This window comes from Chiroxiphia lanceolata, chromosome 6 (assembly GCF_009829145.1).
Source record: "Chiroxiphia lanceolata isolate bChiLan1 chromosome 6, bChiLan1.pri, whole genome shotgun sequence".
Classification (NCBI taxonomy): Eukaryota; Metazoa; Chordata; class Aves; order Passeriformes; family Pipridae; genus Chiroxiphia; species Chiroxiphia lanceolata.
This window is the reverse complement of record NC_045642.1, coordinates 39,459,912-39,480,996: the sequence shown is the minus strand read 5'-3', so window position 1 is coordinate 39,480,996 and position 21,085 is coordinate 39,459,912. Positions and strand designations below refer to the sequence as shown.

Below are 21,085 nucleotides of genomic sequence, written 5' to 3'. Positions count from 1 at the left end.
TAGTAAGTCTGAGAGATTATATATATAATATACATATATATACCCAAGCTATAAATCTCTGTTCCTTATCACTTCCATAGAAGCTCAGTGTTTTGTGTTTTGACCCAACTAGTCTTCAGGGAAGTACTTATCTGAAATATGTTCTACTCTCAGATCTCCATCTCTAAAGAATAAGAACTATATTAATCAAATACCTCTCCTGCTGCCAACAGTCTGAAAAAGAAGTGACAGGTTGATGGACTTTTTCTGCTTGTGCTCAGCAATCACAACCTTAACAGGCTGTGATTCTTTAATAATAACATTGTGACCACATTATTACACAATTTTTCAGAGACTATTCTGAATAATGATAACAAAACTGGCATTCTTAGTAGAAACCTCCCAGACTCTAGATATTTTGCACATCAGTATATCACTGGATGTGGAATGGTTCTCAGTAGCATGAAGAAAACTTAAATAGTAACACACACTTAGAATTGTCTACTCTTCTGTATACTAAAGATTTTTTTTTTTTGAGTCACTTTAGACAAACTGTCTACAGTTATTGTTAAAAAGAAAATAAGAATATAGCATGGATTTGTCAGAAAGAATTAAAACACATACTATGGACATAGCAGAAGTGTAGATTGCTCCACGTCCTCTGAGGCTGGAGTGTGTTAAAAACATTCCTGGGAGTAGCTTGCAGTAGAAACTTGTAGTAGTAAATTGTCCTGAAAATTTTCTCTAAGAAGAAAATTACAAAGATCTTAGATTATTCCAATACTTACTTAATTTTTACAGTGAGATTGGATTTATGACCAGTATACGGGAATAATCTTTTCTAGTGGAAATTAAATTTTTATGTGTCTTACTGCACATCAGAAGATTTCTAACCATTTCCTTTTTAAATTGTGATCTGTACTCAGTATGCCCTTCAACTTTTCCTCCATATGCAATATTTCCCAAAGTTGTTTATTATTTTTATCACTTTTTTTCCTAGATTCCATCAGTCTTGTTTTTATTCGAAAACTGGTTTAATCAAAATGTTCTGGAGGCAGTCTTGCAGTTATTCTCTCAGTGGCAATGTACAAAACTGGGTGGTTTTACACTACCATGTAGAATTGATCCTGTATGTAATTTTGCTACCTGTAAGCATTTTCATGATTCTGTGTAGCCTTAAAACCCTTTTTCTGCAGCACAGGCTTCATAGCCACTTCTGTTCCTATTCTAGCCCATGATTTTTCCCTCCCACCTGTAATGGTTGCAGTTTACGTGACCAGCTTTCATGTTGTTGATTTTGGATTGCTCTCTAATTTTATCCAGAGGATTTTGAATTCTTAAGTTTTTCCTAAAATATTTGCAGACTGGGTTCCAGAAGATAATTACTAATGACTCAGAGATGGCTTAAGCTAGCTCCTTAACATTTCTGAACAAATATCATCCATCTTTGCTGATTTGAACACATTTACCTAAATACCCTTTACCTTTACACTTCTATTTCCTGATTTAAATGAAGAAACAACAGAAGTTGAAATACTTAATCACACTATGTATACTGTCTATAGCATTCATTTACCCCTCCTCTATTCATCCTTATTTATTGTCAATCTAAAACAATGTAAACATTTATGAACAAGTAACATTTCCCTCTCTTGTCTCTGTGTCTCAGAAGCTCTAAATAAATACAAGCAGCTCTTATGTTGGAACGGAGGAACCTTCCACCGCAATTTTTACTTTGTCTTAAGAAAATATAAGAATTTCTCATGCATTGATTTCAGGTAGTAGCTTTAATCAAAAAAGCACATAGAGATGCAGGAGTTCTTGATATCTTTTGGATTTTTCAGTTGCTCAGAAGGGTGCTTCCTCTGTCCTTTCCTCTGCCTTCACCAGGGTACTTCAGATTTTTTGCTCATTTTTATATGTTACAGCACTGTAAAGGTTTTTGTGTACTTCTTTTGGAAATACTAAAAACATATTTGTTGTTATGTGTCTTTAGCAAGGCATAATAAATCATAAAAATTGCACATTCTTGTAGAATGTTTCTCAACACTTGTCCTCCAATGTCGTTTTACAGATGTGTTGCACTTTGCAGCCTTGGTATTTGGATCTGTGAGGAGCTCGTTCATGAATCACATCATCCTCAGATCAAGGAAGCATTGAATGTGATTTGTGTTTCTTTAAAGGTGAGAGACAAACTTTTACAATGTATACTGACTTGATGTGTAAAGATATTTTGTCTTTTCAAAGTCATGATCACATTTTAGCATCCTTATTTCGGTCTCATTTGCAATCCTTACAAAAGAGTGAATTCAGTTTAATTAGTGGATCTCTGAACTGTCAAGAGTTCTTTACCCTTCTTTAAGTTTGGAGGGAAAGGTGTGCTGGGAGATAAGATAGTGGATCTTTATCTTAATATACCTCTTTAACCTCTACCCTTTGGACCATAGTAGTTTGTCCATCACCCCATCTTCCTTTAATAATCCTTGCAATTCAGATTTCAGTGAAAGCACTACTATCTGTCTGGCTTTGTCCAGTTATACCCCTTCCCACATCCTAGACCCAAACTTCCACTAGGGTTTTCTGCATCTGTTTGTAACTAGATCCAGGAGCCTGTGGTGGATTAACCTTAAGTAAGGGCCAAACTTCCACCCATCCACTCACTCATTACCCCTCCTCAACAGGACAGGGACAAAACAGCATGAAAAATCTTATGGGTCAAGATGAAGACAGGAAGATTGCTTACCAGCTACCATCATGGGCAAAACAGATTTGAGTTAGGGAAGTTAACTTAATTTATTGCTAGTTAAAATAATTTCGGCAGTGAGAAGCAAAGACAGAATTTAAAATGTCACCTTTCCCAGCCTTCCCTTTCAGCTTCACTCCTTCGTTTCCAACTCCTCTACCTCCCTCTACCCCCCTCAAGTAGTACAGAGCAGATGAGAAACGGGGAGTTATGGTCAGTACACAACAGTTACTATCTGCTACTTCTTCCTCCCTCCTTTCACTGGCTGCAGTCCTTCAGGATAAGCCTCCTGTTTGGACTGTCTGTGGACTGCCCACAGACAGCCCTCAAGAAATATCCAGTGCTGCAGTGCAGGGTGCTCCAGTGTGGATCTCCTTTGGCATGGTCTTTTCCATAGGCTACAGGGAAATCTCTGCTCTAGCATCTGGAGCACCTCTTCCCCTTCCTCCTTCTCTGACCTTTGTGTTTGTCTACTGTTTGTCATTCCTTTCTTTTTTTTTTTTTGTTTTCCAGGTCTTCCATTCTGTGCCTGTGTGGCATATTTACCCTTTCTTAGATATGTTTTCACAAAGTCGCCACATACTTGGCAGATGGGCTCAGCTGTTCTTTGGTGGGTCCATTGCAGAGCTGGCTGGAACCTGCTTTTTCTGGCATGGGGCAGTACCTAGCCTTTTCTCACAGAGAATCCCCTGTAGCTTCTCTGTTACCAAAACCTTGCCATATACACTCAGCAGAGAACCATACAAAGACACTGGACTGCAAAAGTGTTGGAGTTTTTCCTTCTGCAGCATTTGTGTCTTCTGCCTAGGCTAGCCGTGGTTGTCCAAGTTACTCACATGCCTCACTAATTGGCATCCTGGGCTACCAGTACTCTTAAACCTCCGTGGTGCATTCTGTTGCCACTTGGCAAAAGGAAGAGGTCAGGGTAGAGGGGACATTGGAAGGAATCCCAGTTTTGGGAGCCATCTACCATGTATGCAGAAAGTCTGTCCCAAGCCAAGTTGTTGCCTTGTAGTCTTTGGCTACTGACTGAGCAGAGCATCCAGTGTAAGAGGGGACCAGGAAAGAAAGTGGGAAGGTGGCAAGTGCAAAGGCCAAGCAGAAGTTTTCCAAAGCTTCTTGTGCTCCTTGCTCACCTGCTCTCTTCTTGCCCCCACCAGCCAAATCCCATTATGCCCATAGCTTCATGACATTCTGTGCATGTTCACTTCTGAGTTTGAGAGTCCCTGCATTATGCAGTATTGTTTCTTAGTCCTGCCTAGATATTTAGAAAGAAATGTAGAGTACTTATGCTGCATGCCTGGAAGGCACTGGAGGATGTTTAATTTGTTGTGGCAGTGCTTTTCTACACTTATTCCAGGAGCTGGACTCTTTGGGCTTTTTTTTTTTTCTGGATAAATGTTTTTGTTTTCCTACTATTTTACATCTTTTTCATATTTGTTCTTGTTTTATAGAGTAATATTTGTAAAAACATATAATTTTTTAGCATTTTGCAAATTTGCATGTTTGTGAGAAATAGCTTCAACTTTTCAAATATTTTCAATTTATTTCCATTTATTTTCAGAACCTTTCTATGTGCTCTTTGCATCAAAATTCAATAAATAGTCTAGTCTTTGTATATATACAGATTGATAAAAATTGTAGTACACTTGTTATACATGACTTCTGTCAGATGTTGGGGACTATTACTTTCTTTTAAGCAATGGTAATCTGAAAAATATCATAGCAGATCAGCTCATCACATCTCGTGATGCAGGTTTTGAGTCTACATCTAAAATGGGTAGCTGCAGGGCTTTTAGTATTAGACTCTAAATTGCAATTTCCTGTTTTGCAAAGTCACACTCATTCTTTGCAGCTCCACTAATACTCTCTTCCAGGGTTTTCCCCTTGTTTTTTAATATCCCTTAACTCTTGCATTTTATCAAGTTTCTGTCAGGTTTGATATTAGGCAAATGATGTTTTCATCTTGCTTCTGCAATTTATCAACATTTGAACTATTTTTAATCCTGAAATTCATAGCGATTTCTCTTCTTTTTCTTTGACGTATACATATCTCATTTTTACATAATTATTTCTATCTCATTTACGTAGAACATAAATTACTTCTTGAATGGGAGAAGAAAGATTTTTATATTTCTACTTTGTTTTGCTTTGTGTTGGCTAAAACATCCAAACCATGTTGGCTTTTTTCCTGTTCTGAGCAGTGGCATACATTCCCAATTGAGTTTAATAGTAAAATGAAAAGTTCATGAATATGTCATGGAAGAAACAAATTACCTCTAATTTGTTACCCAAGCAATCTCCTGGCTACCAAGTTGTCAGAGGTTTGGACTTCCAGAATGGATTATTTTCTTATTTTCAGGAGAAATGAATGGATAGAGAGCTTTAGTCCTAGTCCAACTTACTGATAAGTTCAGTTGAGCAAATAACATTGAATAGAAATGTTAGCAGCAATTATATTCCTATTTTTGGAATACCAGAAGCATATTCAGAGCTGCAGTTCAGCAGCTCGCTTTGGATATAGCTAGTGCTTCTCCCAGCAATGTGGTAATACTGCTGTGTCTGCATTAACCTCTGCTGAAGTCTGAGCACAAAGGATCCTAACCAGCCGTCCAGACCCCTGCATCTCATGATTTTGTTATGCTTCTCTTAAACATGCTGTAGATACATCACAAAATTGTGTTGTACGAGCTTAGTTGAATGAGAGCTAAACGTACATTATTTGCAAGTATGGACAAGGTTAAACTCATGATTTAATGTCCAGAAAGCAATAGACCTTCATTAACACCAATCTCCACTTCATTCACAAGATCCACTCTGTTGACAAGCAGCAGATCAATGAGAGCATCTTTCCAAGTCAGCTCCCTTAGGATCTGTTCCATAAAGTTGTCATCCAGAATTTTTAGGAATTTCCTGTCCCATGTTGTACCAGGTGTGTGATGCTCCCAGTTGATTTCTGGCAAGTTGAAGTCCTAGAAGGGTAAGAACAGTTGACTTGGAAGTGTCCCTTAGTTCTTCAAGGAATAATTTGTTGGCATCATCATCCTGTCTGTGAGGTCTATAGCAGACTCCCAAATTATTTGTTTACCCCTTGGTTCTTACTCAGAGTCTCTCAACTGTGCCAAACTGTGCCGTTGCCAATTGTGAGCTCCATATGTTCTAACCCTTCTATTAGATACAGTCCCTCTGCCTATTCTGCCCTGCCTATCCATCCTGAAGAGCCTGTATCTGTCCAACAGGGCACTCCAGTCATAGGTCTCATCCCACCAGGTTTCACTTATGCCAATGCTGTCAGATCTCAGGGACTGGGCCAAAGTTCGAGCTCCTCTTGTTGGTTCCTCATGCTGTCTACAGTGGTGTAGAAACATTTAAGGTGTGGTACACTGTAGCCAGCACTTCATGAGGCAGATTGAGGGATCCTATTAGTTCTTGTTTTCTCAAGTTTTGGCACACCGCCCCATCTCTCATCACTGGCAAGCCCAGTTTTGTCCACTTCCCCTTTCCAAGTTACTTTAAAGCTCTGTCAGCAAGCCCCACTAGCTCCTGTGCTACCTGTTTGGCCAGGTCACCCTTCCCAGTTTCTTTTGCATACCTCCTCACTGGCAGAGCATGAGACAAGAAAAAGCCCTTGACTTAGGATAAACAGGACGGCAAAAACCAAAACACCAGTGTGTTATCAACATCCTCCTCATTCCGAATCCAAAATAGAGCACTGTAACAGCTACTGAGAAGAAATTAACTCTATCCTAGCTGAAACCAGGACAACATTCTTTTGAAGTGTGATATATTGACAGCTTTCTGAAGCAAATGAAGAGTTTGATCTGTTTCAGCCAATCCCCATATTCTTGATCAAAACTTCTCGCCTGATGCTCTTCCCATGAATAAGAAAACTTGAGTGCACAAGATTAGGTTTTAAATTTATTCATATTCATTACTTTATACCCTTCATCTTAATGTGAAATTTATGTCTCCACTGACTTTTATTCTTTTCTTAAATTAAAAAAAATAAAATTCTTTTCAACCAAAGAACAGAAAGGCTGCATAAACCAACCTTACAAATCATTCATTCATTCATCTTCATTTTAGAGCCTGATGAGCTTCTTTAAAAAAAACTGTAAAAATTAAAAACCGAAATGTTTCCTGTTTTTAAGTAGTGAATGGCTGATTATTCAATGACTCTGGAAAGTCTCTAGGTCTCTTTCTCAGGTAATTTTTTCTTACATTCAGTCATTTGGATGCTTTGTATTAAGCTACTCCAGTTTGTCCACTCCATTTGTCTTCTCCAGTGACTTCGGGGGTTTCCTGCAAGCTTTTAAGGATGTTTTCAGCAATCTGGATTTGATCTCAAGTTCTGTAATCAAATTGTTATGCTTTCAGTTTTATTTAATTTTTTTCTGGTTGTCACTCAAGCTTGAGCATTAGAATCTATACCCTGCTTACTGTGCTCTTACAGAGTACTTTCACAGCATAAAGAGAGGCTGTCTCATGAGGGATAAAAAATAATGGTATACTTGTCATAAGCTCTGGGAAGACTTGCAGATGTGAGGTGTTAGCTATGTTTTTAATTAAAAGCTGACAATAACATGAAACTGCTTCCACTGAGAAACAGGGAAAGTCAGAATAAGAATTAACTACCCATTGTGTACTCTGATTTCTGTCTCTGTGGATGACTTACAAGAACCATTCATAGTCTTTCTTTATGCTTATATAGATACCACAAAAAGCATTAATTAAAGCTTCATACTCCATACTTTTCTTTATGCTTGTACCATTTCTTTTAAATGTAAAAATGGATAGCTCTGCTTTGATAAGAAGCTGACCCAGAACAGAGTATTCTTCCAGTGTATTTTCCACCTTTAACTTTTTGCCATTCAAAAATTTTATTCGGAAGTCTTTAATTTTCTGCTTAGGCTTCGTTGCCCAGGTATTTTAGCTTTCTTTAAGATTTATTTTTTTTTAAGGTCTGTGAGATGTATCCTTCTCTGAAGGGTTAATAGAACTGGACTGAGTAAGAAAACAGTCTACAAAGCCAAGAAATTAAATCTAAGTATTTTTGCAGCATAATTGCTTCTTTCTGAGTTCAGAGGTAGACAGCCACCTTGCAGCACATACCTGTGACAGCTTCACCGCTGAATAAAGTGAGATTAAAACAAGTAAACTATTTTTTTAATAATTTTACAAGTAAATTCCTGCATTAACTTTGTCCATGTCGTTTGCTGTACAGCTTAATGTTTTAAAGCAAGTGCAATGAAAGTAGAAACCTCAATTACATGTCCTGTGCATTAACAATTTAGGGAAACACATCCTCATCTTTTAATCTCTTTGTTTTCCCACTTAAGAGTGTGGAACAGAGTGTACATCTCCTCCTAAGGCTGGGAATTAATTGTACAAATGCATTCCCTTCTGCTTTGACCAGCACTGTAACTGTGGAAGGCGCAGGCTCCAGTGCAGCAACATCCTCCTGCCTTTAAATGATAACAGAGAAAAGCACAGTTAAGCACAGAAGCCAAAGGTGCATTCATTTCCATTCAAACAAGCACTGGACACAGCAGTTGCTAGCAAACAGCAGAAAAGTTAGTCTTGCATTCAGTACTATAGGCTGCAGTTGGGGTATGTGGCTCTTCACTTGCCTTGGTTCTCAGCAAAGACCTCTGATTTCAGAATTGAATCTTTGGGTTTTTTGCAGTGATTCATTAATATTAAAAAGTATTAAATTAACACAAAATGAATTCTTTCTTCCTGGCTTCATGATATTGTACTAACCAGTCTGAAGTTAGGAGATTCCTCTCCCCTTTTCCTCATTGTATGCAACTCACTGGTTGTCTGCCCCAAACCTTTCATGTTAGCTGCTAACATTTGTTTATGAGTAAATAATTCCTTTTAAGTTTTCTGAAATTTAACTCTGTTCCCCTGGTAAATAAGTACTTAAGGAACTATATTTATAGAACTGTTACTGAAATTTGTGACCACCCTACCACCTAATGTACTCTTACATGAAATCATTTCATCATCGTTGCTGTGCTGTGTTCTCTTTTCTAGTTTCCAAATAAAACAGTAGCCCAAGTTGCCTGCAGTATGCTGAACATGCTGATACATTATGTGCATAGACTTCAACTGTATCAAGCTGATTCACCTTTACGGATTATTCAAGTAAGCAATTTTTGTAAACTTGAAATTTTTAATTATTTTAAAGGAAACAGTAAAATATATTTCCCTGAAATTAAAATACTGACAATTGCATTTCACAAAATATTGAATTAGTATAAACATAATCTTACTTAACACTAGCAGTAGGGATTTGCAGCATGCTTACTTCCTGACTCTGATTCTAGCATGTAATGTGCTTGTATCATGCCTGTTTTTTCTCAGAGAAAAAATTACATGAGAATGTTGTCAATAAAGTCCAAGGTTTTTTAATATTAAATATCTTCAAATATGTTTATTTAAGTTTAGTGAGAAAGTGATTACTTAAAATATGGATCTGGCATTATATTTTTCATATCCATTAAAGAGTTTCAGTTTAAAGCAAAAATAATTATTTTATATATACTTCCCATAACAAGGAAATAGATTATGGCTTCTGTGAGTCCAAACCACAGAGAAAAGACAGAGATCTCCAGGTAACTGGAAAGGGAATCATGTGAAAGCTTCTTAAGAGGTATAGCAAACATTTCTTCTGGTCCTCTGCAATCATATTTTTGATCAAGAGAAAAGAGGGTGTTTACGAATTCTAACAGTTCTAAGAAATAATGGAACACAACCCCATACACAAACCAGCGCCCTATGAGTGTGTGGAATCAGGTTCTCTTCTTATCTGAATATTTGGGGTAGCTGTGTAATTTCATTGTCCTTAATGCACTGACGTCAGTCAAGAAGAACATATTCCCTCAATGTCTTCTGCAAAACTCAGTTAAAAGTTTTTTATTTAAAAAAATTGGAAAAGAATACTGTAATTTGTCTCAAAATAACTTTAATAGAATTTAACCATGAATCTAGTATCATGTCACATTTACCTGCTTTAAAAATTATTTTAAATTTTAATATTTAGGTTATATTTTAAAATAAATATGATATGTTTCCCCAGATTCTGATAGCAACTATTACACATCTACTACCCAGTACAGAAGCTTCCTCTTATGAACAGGACAAGAGGGTGAGTATTTTTCATTTCTTCTTAATATGTCAGTTTAATTACAAAGGTGCATGACAAAACTTTGTTTCAAAATTAAAGCTGTTTTAAATCAGGGATTAGGCTTTTTACATATAATACAGTATAGTCATCCTAGAATTACAGCAATATTGTTTATCCAAGTGGAGTTCTGGTGGGAAAATATGCATTTAAAATTAATCAAGATTGATTGTTTTCAGTAATTAGAAAGTCTCCTTTTTCCTTATCCTCGGTGAACTTACAAGCAAATTAATGCAGAATGTTCGAACTTGTCTTATAGGGAAAATATACTCTCATATATACTTGTAGAGAGTACATTGCAAAACATTTACAAGGTTAAGATTTTTTTGGTGTTTCCATAATATGTACATTCTTAAGAAAGATAGCCTGTAATGTTCAAGTGAATTTGATTATCATCGTCCTTCAAAATGATTGCTGTTTGTGTTTTCAGTGGGCCTGAGTTCCCTTGCTGAGATCTTTCTTTATCTGGTACTCACGTTAGTACTTTCTGCCTCCTGAAAGCTGTGTCTCTTCTGAATTATTTGGCTTTTCTCTGGGGCTGTGGGACTCAATGGTCATTTAAATTTGGGCACTTTGGTTCAGTTTGTTGCTGACAGCTCCATCATTCTGGGCTACCATTCTCACAGGAGCTGGAGTTCATCTGTTGCTCATTTTGGCCTCCAGAGCTCTGTTTAACCTCTCGTCTGTTTGCAGAGAGTCAGGGGCTGTTGTAGACTACAGTCATATGCCAGGCTGCCACTTTTCCACTTAGGGATGCTTCCCATAATTGACAGTTTCCGCGTGAACTAATGTTGATCATTATACATCAAATACCATATAAAAAATTGTCATACCTATTATGACAAACGTAGTCCTAATGGGTTTCTTAAAAATTGGTTTAATATAAAAAGACTCAGCCCTTCATCATTAGGTGTTTCTGAGAAGCAAACTTGTAATGCATAATGTGAAATGAGTGTTATGTTTGTGTCATTTTTTTAGTAAGTAAGTGGATTTTCTTTGAAAGACTTCTATTTAACTTGGTAAATATTTTAGAGAATCTTGCAGCTATTTATCTGAGTTGTTTTCTCTTCCACGGCTAAGTTTTAAAAATTAAAAATAATTATTGGAAGTCAGTAAGTTATTAATAATTTGGTGTGGATGTGTGTCTTAATCTAATTCTGTTCTACAGTCTTTAAGAGCATCCCTGAGAGGGAGTTGATTCTTTTGCTGACTGAGTAGCCTACTCAAGTTAGTTGGATTTAGTTTCAGATGACACCTGGTGCTGCATAACATTACTGATATGTTGTGAAGGAAATTCTGTGTTATTTATAAAGCACTAAATGCAGATGAATTAGTTCCATTTTGTGTAATCCGTGATTCACTTTACAGTGAAATTTATGTGCACAGTGGCGCAGCAGCCTTAATTTGGATCTGCGTTATCTCTCAATTTAAAAATAGCACCCTACAAATCAATTTTGAAAACCGAGAGTATCGTCTTATCTATCTGTATAGTATCTGCTCACAGTCTTACCATGATGAGAAATTGTTGAATGGATGGTCTTTGTTAAATACCTCAGTAGCCAAAATTTTTACTGACGTCATAAGTTTTGAACATACAGTGGTTAAACAAGCGTGACCTGCCATTACTGCAGCAGGTTGACTCTACTGAATTGAAAAGAAAGCAGAACAGAGAAATAAAATAAAGTGATAAATATGAAGTAACAGGTGTTGGTTTAATTGATTTGTAATTGAAAGTGTTTGTTCCAGTTGGTGGTTTCTTTACTTCTGTGCTTATTGGATTGGATAATGGCCTTGCCATTAAAGACTTTGCTGCAGCCTCTTCATGCTACAGGAGCAGAAAATGATAAGACTGAAAGATCCGTTCTTAACTGTATATATAAGGTACATGTTTCTTTACTAGCTTTGTACATATGGAGGTAGTGTCAGTTTTCATGGAAATGAAGTCAAAAATTTTCTGTAAGCTGACTGCCATTCAACTGCTGAAATGTGGAGTGCTGACTCAGTTCTTGTACATTTCACTGTAACAGCTTGACCTTTGGTATATTTGGAATTGATGATTTTATTTTATGTTTTGGATGTTTAACCAAGACTTTTTTTTGTATGTCATTGATTGCAGATGCTTGTATTGTAGAAGACTAGCTATACATAAGACAAAACTTATAAACCAAGAAATTTCAGTTAGCAATCAGCAAAGCAAAAAGCACTAAGTTATTATTACTGTCTTTAGGAATACAGAAGAAAGATAGGGGTTTTTTCTTTTTTCAAGGGAAGGGGATTAAAAGCTCTAGCAGCTTAGACCTAGCATATGTAATTAAAGAAGATAGAAGATCTAAAAATAAAGGTAGCTTAATGATTTATGAGTTTTGTTTCTTTATTGTTATGTTCCACTTTGGTGCAGAAACTCTTTTAAGAATTTTCTTTGCAGACCAAGGTTTGTTTCTGTAAACATTAAGCATCTAAAATTTTCTGACATTTGGTCCTACCTACCTGATTCTAACAAATCAATTTAAAAATGTAAATAAAAATAAACTTAATTTCTTATAAAACTATGAAGTAGGAATTTCAGTAGGTAATGTAACGAAATTCTGGTTTTGTTCTAGGTTCTACATGGATGTGTCTACGGGTCTCAATGTTTTAGCAACCCTAAATATTTTCCTCTAAGCCTTTCTGATCTGGCATGTATGGATTACGATCCTTTTATGCATTTAGAAAGCTTAAAGGAACCAGAACCACTGCATTCTCCAGACTCAGAGAGATCTTCTAAACTTCAGCCAGTCACTGAAGGTTTGTCAAATTGCCTAAATACATTTTCTTTCAAAAATATTTTGTCTTGGTTTGCAGTCTTGAAGTGTTGGTCTAAAGCATATGTTTTCAGCTACAGCAAACGTCATTTTGAGCAATTGCTGTTCGATTAACTCAAATAAGTATGTTTTGAACAACACTAAGATCTATATGATATGGATTCTTCGTGCTCTGTTCATCAGCAAAAAGTGTTGAGTACTGCAACATGGATAAATGTAACTTTGCATTTTAGTTTCAATAAATTAATTTGTTTTTTTCTTAATTTTGCTTCTTTTTATAAGAATATTTTGGATTTTTTTTCCTGTCTGAACTTGCAATATTGAATGCTTTCTTTCAATTTTTGTAGCCTATCATAATTTGTTGTCAATTTCTTTACATTGGCTAAAATCACAGAGTTGTCTAAAAAGAGAGAAATATTCTCTCATCTGCTTAGAACCTTAGGAGACCTGGGAATTAACATTTTCTTCACTACTCAGAAATAAAGAATCTGGAAACTGTGCTGCAGAGGAGTACCATGTTTTATGCAGTGTATCTAGTAAATACCAAATGGCTACATTGGGAAGAAAATTGAAAAAGATGAGATTAAGATATGAGAAATTCTGTGTAGTGCTATTCTCCCTCTGTATTAAGTTGTTCCATTTAGGCTTCCTTAAGGGTATTAAGAACCAGATAAATGCAGCAGCTCTTTGTAGCAGCTGTGTGCTAACAGCAGGTGATTTTGTGGTCTGCAGTGACTACGTGCTGTTTTTTATGTAGAGAAAATGGCTAATCATTGTGCCCTTGTCTAAGGCATGCTTCATCATCCTCAAGTACTTTTTTTGGCCAAAGAATTCTAAACATAGGGTTGTCCCCTAATAAGCTCAGTATTGGATTGAACAAGTCTGATTTGAGAACTATTGGCAGGAGGAGCTGTAATTATTAAATTTACTGAAGAATGAAGCAAGGTAATATAGTTGGCTTTTCGTCAAATGGCTGTGGTCTTATTAGTAAAAAGTAATCATCTGCTGGGTCAGAATGAAAGAGGCTTCGAAGTATTCATTCTGTCCTAATTACAGTCTCACCTATACATATTATGTAAAGCTAATATTTAAAGCATTTGCCAAAATTAACTTCCACTGCATGTTCTATTACAGTGTAGTGAATTGTAGTAGCTTTTCATGCCTGGCATCTTTTGTATTCTGTAATAATCTGTAATTATGGGTTAGCAGCAAATGCTGTGTGCCTTTTTTAATCTGGCAATCTGAAAAGACAACCCTGAATAGCTTTCTCTTTAAATGAATACAGTTGCACAAAGCCTTAGCATTGATATCTTCATTTTGCATTTCCGACCGTGATCTGTTCTTTTATGATTTCTTGTTAAATTTCTTAATAAAAGTAATCTCAGATGCTTCTTTTATCTCTCCAGATAAATTAAGTTTCAGGGCTCTGGAATTATAAGTCAGACTGTGAAATTTAATTGGCAGACTACACTATTATAATGCAACCCTGGTCTTGTAACCTTGGCACTCCTAGTACCCATTGCCAGGCAGAGAATAAAACTGACAATGCTTGACCGATCACAGAGCATCTGTTCTCCCTGGCATTGTTGGAGGAGTGAGAGGAGTAAAACTAGTGGATAACAACTAGTCTGGGACTCAATCAAGACAGAGGGTCAATTAGTACAAGCTAGCAGCAGAACAGTATGCCAATGAGTCAACCTCTTTTAGTAGAGTAAAAGAGTACTTTTTTTTTGAAGAAATGGAAATGAGCAGGGCAGCAGCTGTAGGGAAATCAGGGAAGTTCTACAAAGGCAGGGTGGGAATTGCTAGGCTCCTAGGTCACAAGTAAAGCTGAAAGTACTAATATGCCAGAATTCTAAAGACAGGGTGCTTTAAAGGATGAGATCTATGTACCCTGTTATGCCTCCTCCTGTTCAAGGTCAGATCCATCACAAGTTTTGTGGACATTTAGCCACAACATGATGTGGTATGAGACCATGAAGATACGGGACTTTTAGGGACTGTGTATTGGGGGCAGGATCTACTGAGACGCTGGAGCAAGCCATACAATAAACAGCAGGGCAAAGATTTCTTAAATCCTCTGGAAATAGGTGGTGTGGAGAAAGAAGATGACTATTGGCCTCTTTTTTTCAGTGAGTTGTCAAGTTCTGTCTCTCACAAGGAATCTCTTGTACCTAAGGTTATCTGTGAAATTGTTCTCCTTTCTGTAGGCTTCAGATGAAGTGGTAGATTTCAGTATAAGATACACAAAGAATAACTTTGAAATGAGGTGTTAAGCATATTAAACTGTTATATTTAGACCAGAATGAACTTTTAGCAGCTGACAGTAAAGACATCATTAGGAAGCTTCTACTGCATCATCTGAACTTGCAGACAGCAAGTCTATGGTGCTTTCATATGTCTAAAGAATCACTGGCCTTGTTTACAAGAAGGCTGATGAACTGTTCCTCTAGCTAGTATCGACAACAACCTACTCTAGCTACAGTACAGGCTTACAATTGCTGTCTGTGTGTGGTGGTTTGACCCTGGCTGGATGCCAGCTTCCCACCAGAGCTGCTCCATTACTACCCTCCTCAGCTGAACAGGGGAAAGAAAATATAGTGAAAGGCTCATGGGTCAAGATAAAGATGGGGAGAGATCACTCACCAATTACCATCACAGGCAAAACAGGTTCGACTTGGGGAAATTAACTGAATTTGTTAACAAGCAAATCAGGCTAGGATAATGAGAAATAAACCCAAACCTTCAAAACACCCTTACCCCTCCCTCCTTCCAGGGCTTAACTTTATCATGAATCTCTACCTCCTCCTTACCATGGTGCAGGGGGATGGGTACTGGAGGCCTGCAGTCAGTTCATCACATGTTGCCTCTGCTGCTCCTACCTCCACAGGGAAAGGCCTCCCTGTACTCTTCCCCTGCTCCAGCATGCAATCCCTCACACAGGAAACAATCCTCCATGAACTTCTCCAACATAAGTCCTTCCCACAGGCTGCACTTCTTCATGAACTGCTCCAGCGTGGGTCCCTTCCATGTGGTTTAGTCCTTCAGGCACAGGCTGCTCCAGCATAGGTCCCCCATTGGGTCACAGGTCCTGCCGGCAAACCTGCTCCAGCACGGTCTTCTTGCTCCAAAGTGCCACCATTCCTGCCAGGAGCCTGCGTCAGTGTGGGCTTTCCGCAGGGTCACAGCCTCCTTTGGGCACCCATCTATTCCAATGTGGAGTTCAATGTGGGCTGCATGTGGGTATCTGTTCCACTCCCATGGGCTGCAGGGGCACATCCTGCCTCACCATGATCTACTCCATGGGCTGCAGGGGAATCTCTGCTCCAGTGGCTGGAGCACCTCATCCCCCTTCTTCTTCACTGACCTCATTTCCTACAGAGTTGTTTCGCTCACATATTCTCACTCTGCTTTTCTCTGGCTGCGATTTGCTTCTGCCCAATAACCTTTTTACCTTCTTAACTATGTTATTCCAAAGGCATTACTACCACTGCTAATTGTTTCGGCCTTGGAAAGCAGCAGGTCCAACATGGAGCTGGCTGGCATTGGCTTCATCAGACAGTGAAGTCACCCCTGTAGCCTCTCCACTACCAAACCTTGCCACACAAACCCACTGTGCTAATTAACTGCATTTAACTAGCCGGCTTAATTAGCTTATTCACAAGCTAACATAGACTGCATAGTGCCATGATCTGCTAAACTACTTCTGAACTTTTACTTTTCATTTCAGGACCATAAACATATGTGAGAATTTTTATGCAATTATGGGCAAGACCATTTTGAAACTTGTTCTTCATAGATCTCAAATCTGTTAGAGATAGTTGTGACTGGAAAATAGTAGTAACATTTTGTAGACACATTCGTCTATCAGTTATTGATTTAATTGATTTTTCTGCTATTACTCATATTTCTTCAGACATATTTTAAACTCTTTTGCATAGATTGATCTTTTTTCCTGATGTTTTTCTAATGTATTTCTAATGAAAAGGTTTTCCCCACATGAGGTTAAGTCTTAGCTTTATTTAAGAAATAGAAATAAAAAGTACTTTTCTTTTAAGGCTTCACTGTTTATCTTTTTACTGAAAGGAGACAAAAAGCACACTTTAAAAAAATACTTTATACACAGTGCATCCAGATTAGCACAGTTTGTGTTTTATGGAGGATATTCTAGAGATGGGTCCTCTCTATTCTGATGTCTATATAGCTAAAGTGAGACTTGTTTAGACTAATGGCAAATACAGGTAACTAAGCTAAGCGGAATACTCTCAGGCTTCCTCTAAATGAAGAAAAAAAGAAGAGTTTTCAGAGAGTGATTCATCCCATTGCTCCAATTTGGGATGTATCAGTCTGTACAGGTGCATCATTCTTTGGATGGCTAAAAGGATGAGGAGAGCTAAATTCCACCCTCAGTCATTACTTTTTTCTTCCACTACATAACCGTAGTTGTTTCTAAACTGTTCAACCAAAGCTGAATTAAAGAGTTAACGACATATCTTAAGGAAATTCAGGTATCTTTCAGTCATGCCACAAATACAAATTAGTGGTGATGGACCTGCAGCCTTTCCACAAAAGAGGTAATTTCAGGGACTGAGAAAAATAGACAATGTAACATGCTTCTAGTAAATTACCAAGTGATCGTGTACACATATAAATTACACTGCCCAAGCCAGAGGCAGTAACATTGTAAAGAGAGCAGTGAGGTGTTTGCTCAGGAAGACAGGTCAACAAAGCAGTGAGCATAGACTGTCTTAACATGTAATGATATGGCTTAGTTTGTAGAATTTGTGGTAAAACTGTGATGGCTTGCATTATTGCGTATTTTGACCTGCCCTCCAGAAACAAAGAGCATGGTTGAGATACTCATTTCAACCGTTTTAATATATTGAATGTCCAGTTGTTCCTGATCAAGGAGATGTGCTTCTAGGGATAAATTATTAATATGTATCCTTTAAGTTGCAAATTTAATTTAAAATTATCCTGTTTTCAGAAAGCATTACTGGACTTGGGATTTTTTTTTTTTTTTTTTAATTCCTAAGGGAAACGATCAGCAAAATCTGATTTGATGTGTGGCAAAAATGTTTCAAAATTGCTTAATTTTCTTTATTTTATTTCAAGGTAACAGGTTGCATCTTGCAATTTACTTTTCAGTATACTTAATACTTCTAATTTAAGTTTTCTGTGTTATCGTTAGATCAACAGTACTGTATTCTGAGAGAAGACTCAGTGAGAAGTACTGTTCTCATTTTATAAAAGAGACAGTGACAGATTTATGACTTTAATTTAAGAGCAAAGTTATCAGAAAAAGGCTGTGTTAGGACTAAAAATGGACCTTCTGAACTTAAATTCATTGTTCCACTCTTTGTATCACTATGTCACTTTTCTTTTCCGTATGTCCCTTAGGCTCCTAAGGGAGTAAAGTCATGCACACAGGCGTTAAACAACCATGGTCTGGTTTGCCACACAGCAGTAATAGTAATAACATATGCTGAAAGTCCCCTTCATGTTTCTCACCAGGACTTAACAGGAGGCATTTAAACTATATACTGTGGGACTGCAGGTATCTGGAAAGCTTACGTGTCTTTACTCCTGGGAAACTGAGAAGAGTCTTACTTTACTTATCTGTGCAGTGCCAAATGCTAAATTCTTGGCATAAATATCCTGACAGAGATGGACCAGCCTCTGCACTGTCCAGGCGCTAGTAAATACTGTGCTGATACATTTTTCTTCAAGCATCCAACTTATTTGCAGTTTGTCTTGTCTAAAACCTGCTTCCAGTTCCTTCTTATATTTCAACAGATGGCACTATAACTTAATTTCCTTGTATGCTATCAATATCTGGACATTTAATTCAGTATCACTGAATATTTTTGTGTTTGTAAATTTTAAACGTCAAGAAGGCTACAGATAATAAAAATGAAATATCTAATTTGTTTATATTAATTTTCAAGACCCTCATTTATTAAAATAGTTTTGTAGATATGAGTTTTGGAATTGTGTAAACATGATGTTGATTTTGACAACTGTTAACTGGATGAAATGTTTCCCACAGCTTGTTTTATCTTCTCATTGTAAATCCCAAATTTAGGGCATCCAAGCCCAGTTACAAGGGAGAGGCTACAAAAACATGTTCTTTGCCATATTGATCTTGTTCCCTCTTCTACCTGTGTTCTCCTACAGTGTAATATTTTTGTGTCTGGGTTCTTCAGTGGGTCCCCTGAACCAGATGAGGGTTGTCTGTCTGACAGTGTCACTTTGACTGGCTCTGTACTTCATGGGTAATGCAGGGTGGATTTGATAAAAGTAATTCAGTAACAATATTGTGCTGGGCTAGCAGGATGTGATATAAATATTAAGAAATTTCTTTTGTGAATTTAGATGGCATAACATGCAAGTGGAATGTATGCAACAAAGAAGGAGGTGGGAAAAACTGGTAATGAAATACCAGTTATGAAATACCATTACAGGATGAATTTCACATAAGATGGGCAAAATTAACTTATCTTTCTCCCTCCAAAGGTTTTCTAGTCTGAAACTTCTTAAAATGCATGTGGCATGAGATTTCCTTTTTAAAATTTTGCTAATGTTAGATTCTGTTCAATATAGACAGCCTATTCTTTGCTTTTATACTTTAAAATCATCCAGTATTATTCTCGAGGTAACTACAGCTATATGCTCCCCAGGGAAATTAAGATGGATTAGACCTTTTGTGCATCTATGTTCCTTTGTATTTCTCAGTGTAATGATGTGTAAAAATATAAAAATACGCTGCAGTTGGAATGGACATCTTGCAACACAGTTATGATCTCTACTTCATCAGCAATTTAAGATTTATTTTCACTAGATAAGAAATGGTGTATTTTAGAAGAACAATGCCGATAACAAAGCTATGGCAAAGGAGATACAGTAGACTGTAAAATAATGAAGATGCTTCTTTAACTATCTTATGATTTTTCATGCTATTTATATAGAAGACCAGTCTTCATCAAAATACATATTTTCTATTACTGAGTTAGATGTATACTAAACTTGCAGTGCTCATCCTCTGTTTGAAACTCGTGAAGAGGAGACCAAAAGGAATAAGTAAATCTCAGTGCTGTTTTCTGAATTTTTCTTTTAAAACCTGTGCTCTTTCTTTTACAGTGAAAACTCATATGCAACAAGGATTAATTTCTGTTGCTGCTCGTACTGTAATAACACATCTAGTCAACCACTTAGGCCACTATCCTATGAGCGGAGGTCCTGCTATGCTAACCAGTCAAGTGTGTGAAAACAATGACAATCCATACAGTGAAAGTCCTGAGCTGTCTCCTGAACTTTTTGAGAACCCAAATCTTCAATTTTTTGTGTTAAACAATACTTCCTTGGTGTCTTGCATACAAATCCAAGCAGAAGACGACATGCCTGGGGGAGGACTGTCTGCTGGACTTGCATCTGCTAATTCAAATGTTAGAATTATAGTGCGTGATCTCTCTGGCAAATACTCGTGGGATTCAGCCATTTTGTATGGACCATCATCTTTATGTGGATCTTCACAACAAACATCTTTTGCACTTTCATTATCTCAGCAAGATAAACCAGAAGATGCTCTTTCATCTTTTGAGCATGTGGAGGATGTATCTGCAAGAGATGGAATTACACTCCAAGTAAAAAGGAAATTTAGAGACACTGTACCAACATGGGATACAATTAGGGATGAAGAAGATGCCCTTGATGAGCTCCTGCAGTATTTAGGTGTTACAAGCCCTGAATGCTTACAGAGAACTGGTGTCTCACTCAACATCCCTGCTCCCCAGCCAGTCTGCATCTCAGAGAAACAAGAGAATGATGTCATCAATGCAATTCTGAAACAGCACACAGAAGAGAGAGAGTTTGTTGAAAAGCATTTCAATGATGTAAATATGAGGGCTATGGAGCAGGATGAACCAACCTCACAAAAGTCTCAGTCAGCATTTTACTACTGCAGATTACTTCTCAGTATACTGGGAATGAATTCATGGGATAAAAGGTAAAAAGACTCACAAATTAAGAACTTTCTTTTAAGCAATTGTGTTATTCTTGCTATTTAATAGTAGTTGATCATAGAGTTTGTTAAGCCAAAAATACTCAGACCAACTAACAAAAGAAGAGATATGCTACTAAGGGCAAAATGGGAGCTTTCTTCTGCATTTCAGCCTGTCATTTAGAGAGACAGAAAGGAGGAACCTGTTGCCTTTATTGTGATTTATCTTCTTTCCTTAGAACAGTGTTTGAAGGCAAATTGAAGGAGTGATGTATTTTCTTTGCTTCCCATGCATGTTCCTACAAAAATCATTACCTTTCTATGCCAGAATAAGACTCAGAAAGTGTCATATTCTCAGCTATTGTGTCGCTGGA

General features: G+C 37.2%; 1 protein-coding gene across 16 annotated transcripts in view; it reads left to right on the top strand.

Moving 5' to 3' along the window:
• RALGAPA1 (Ral GTPase activating protein catalytic subunit alpha 1) overlaps positions 1 to 21,085 on the top strand; it is a 140,527-nt gene that overhangs the window by 66,748 nt on the left and 52,694 nt on the right. For all 16 annotated transcript variants that reach the window (XM_032692466.1, XM_032692463.1, XM_032692455.1 and 13 more), the window contains 6 exons: positions 2,054 to 2,162; positions 8,762 to 8,872; positions 9,807 to 9,875; positions 11,658 to 11,792; positions 12,512 to 12,695; positions 19,853 to 20,717. In XM_032692466.1, the coding sequence (XP_032548357.1) occupies positions 2,054 to 2,162; positions 8,762 to 8,872; positions 9,807 to 9,875; positions 11,658 to 11,792; positions 12,512 to 12,695; positions 19,853 to 20,717 (1,473 nt within the window). The remainder of the gene's footprint in view (positions 1 to 2,053; positions 2,163 to 8,761; positions 8,873 to 9,806; positions 9,876 to 11,657; positions 11,793 to 12,511; positions 12,696 to 19,852; positions 20,718 to 21,085) is intronic.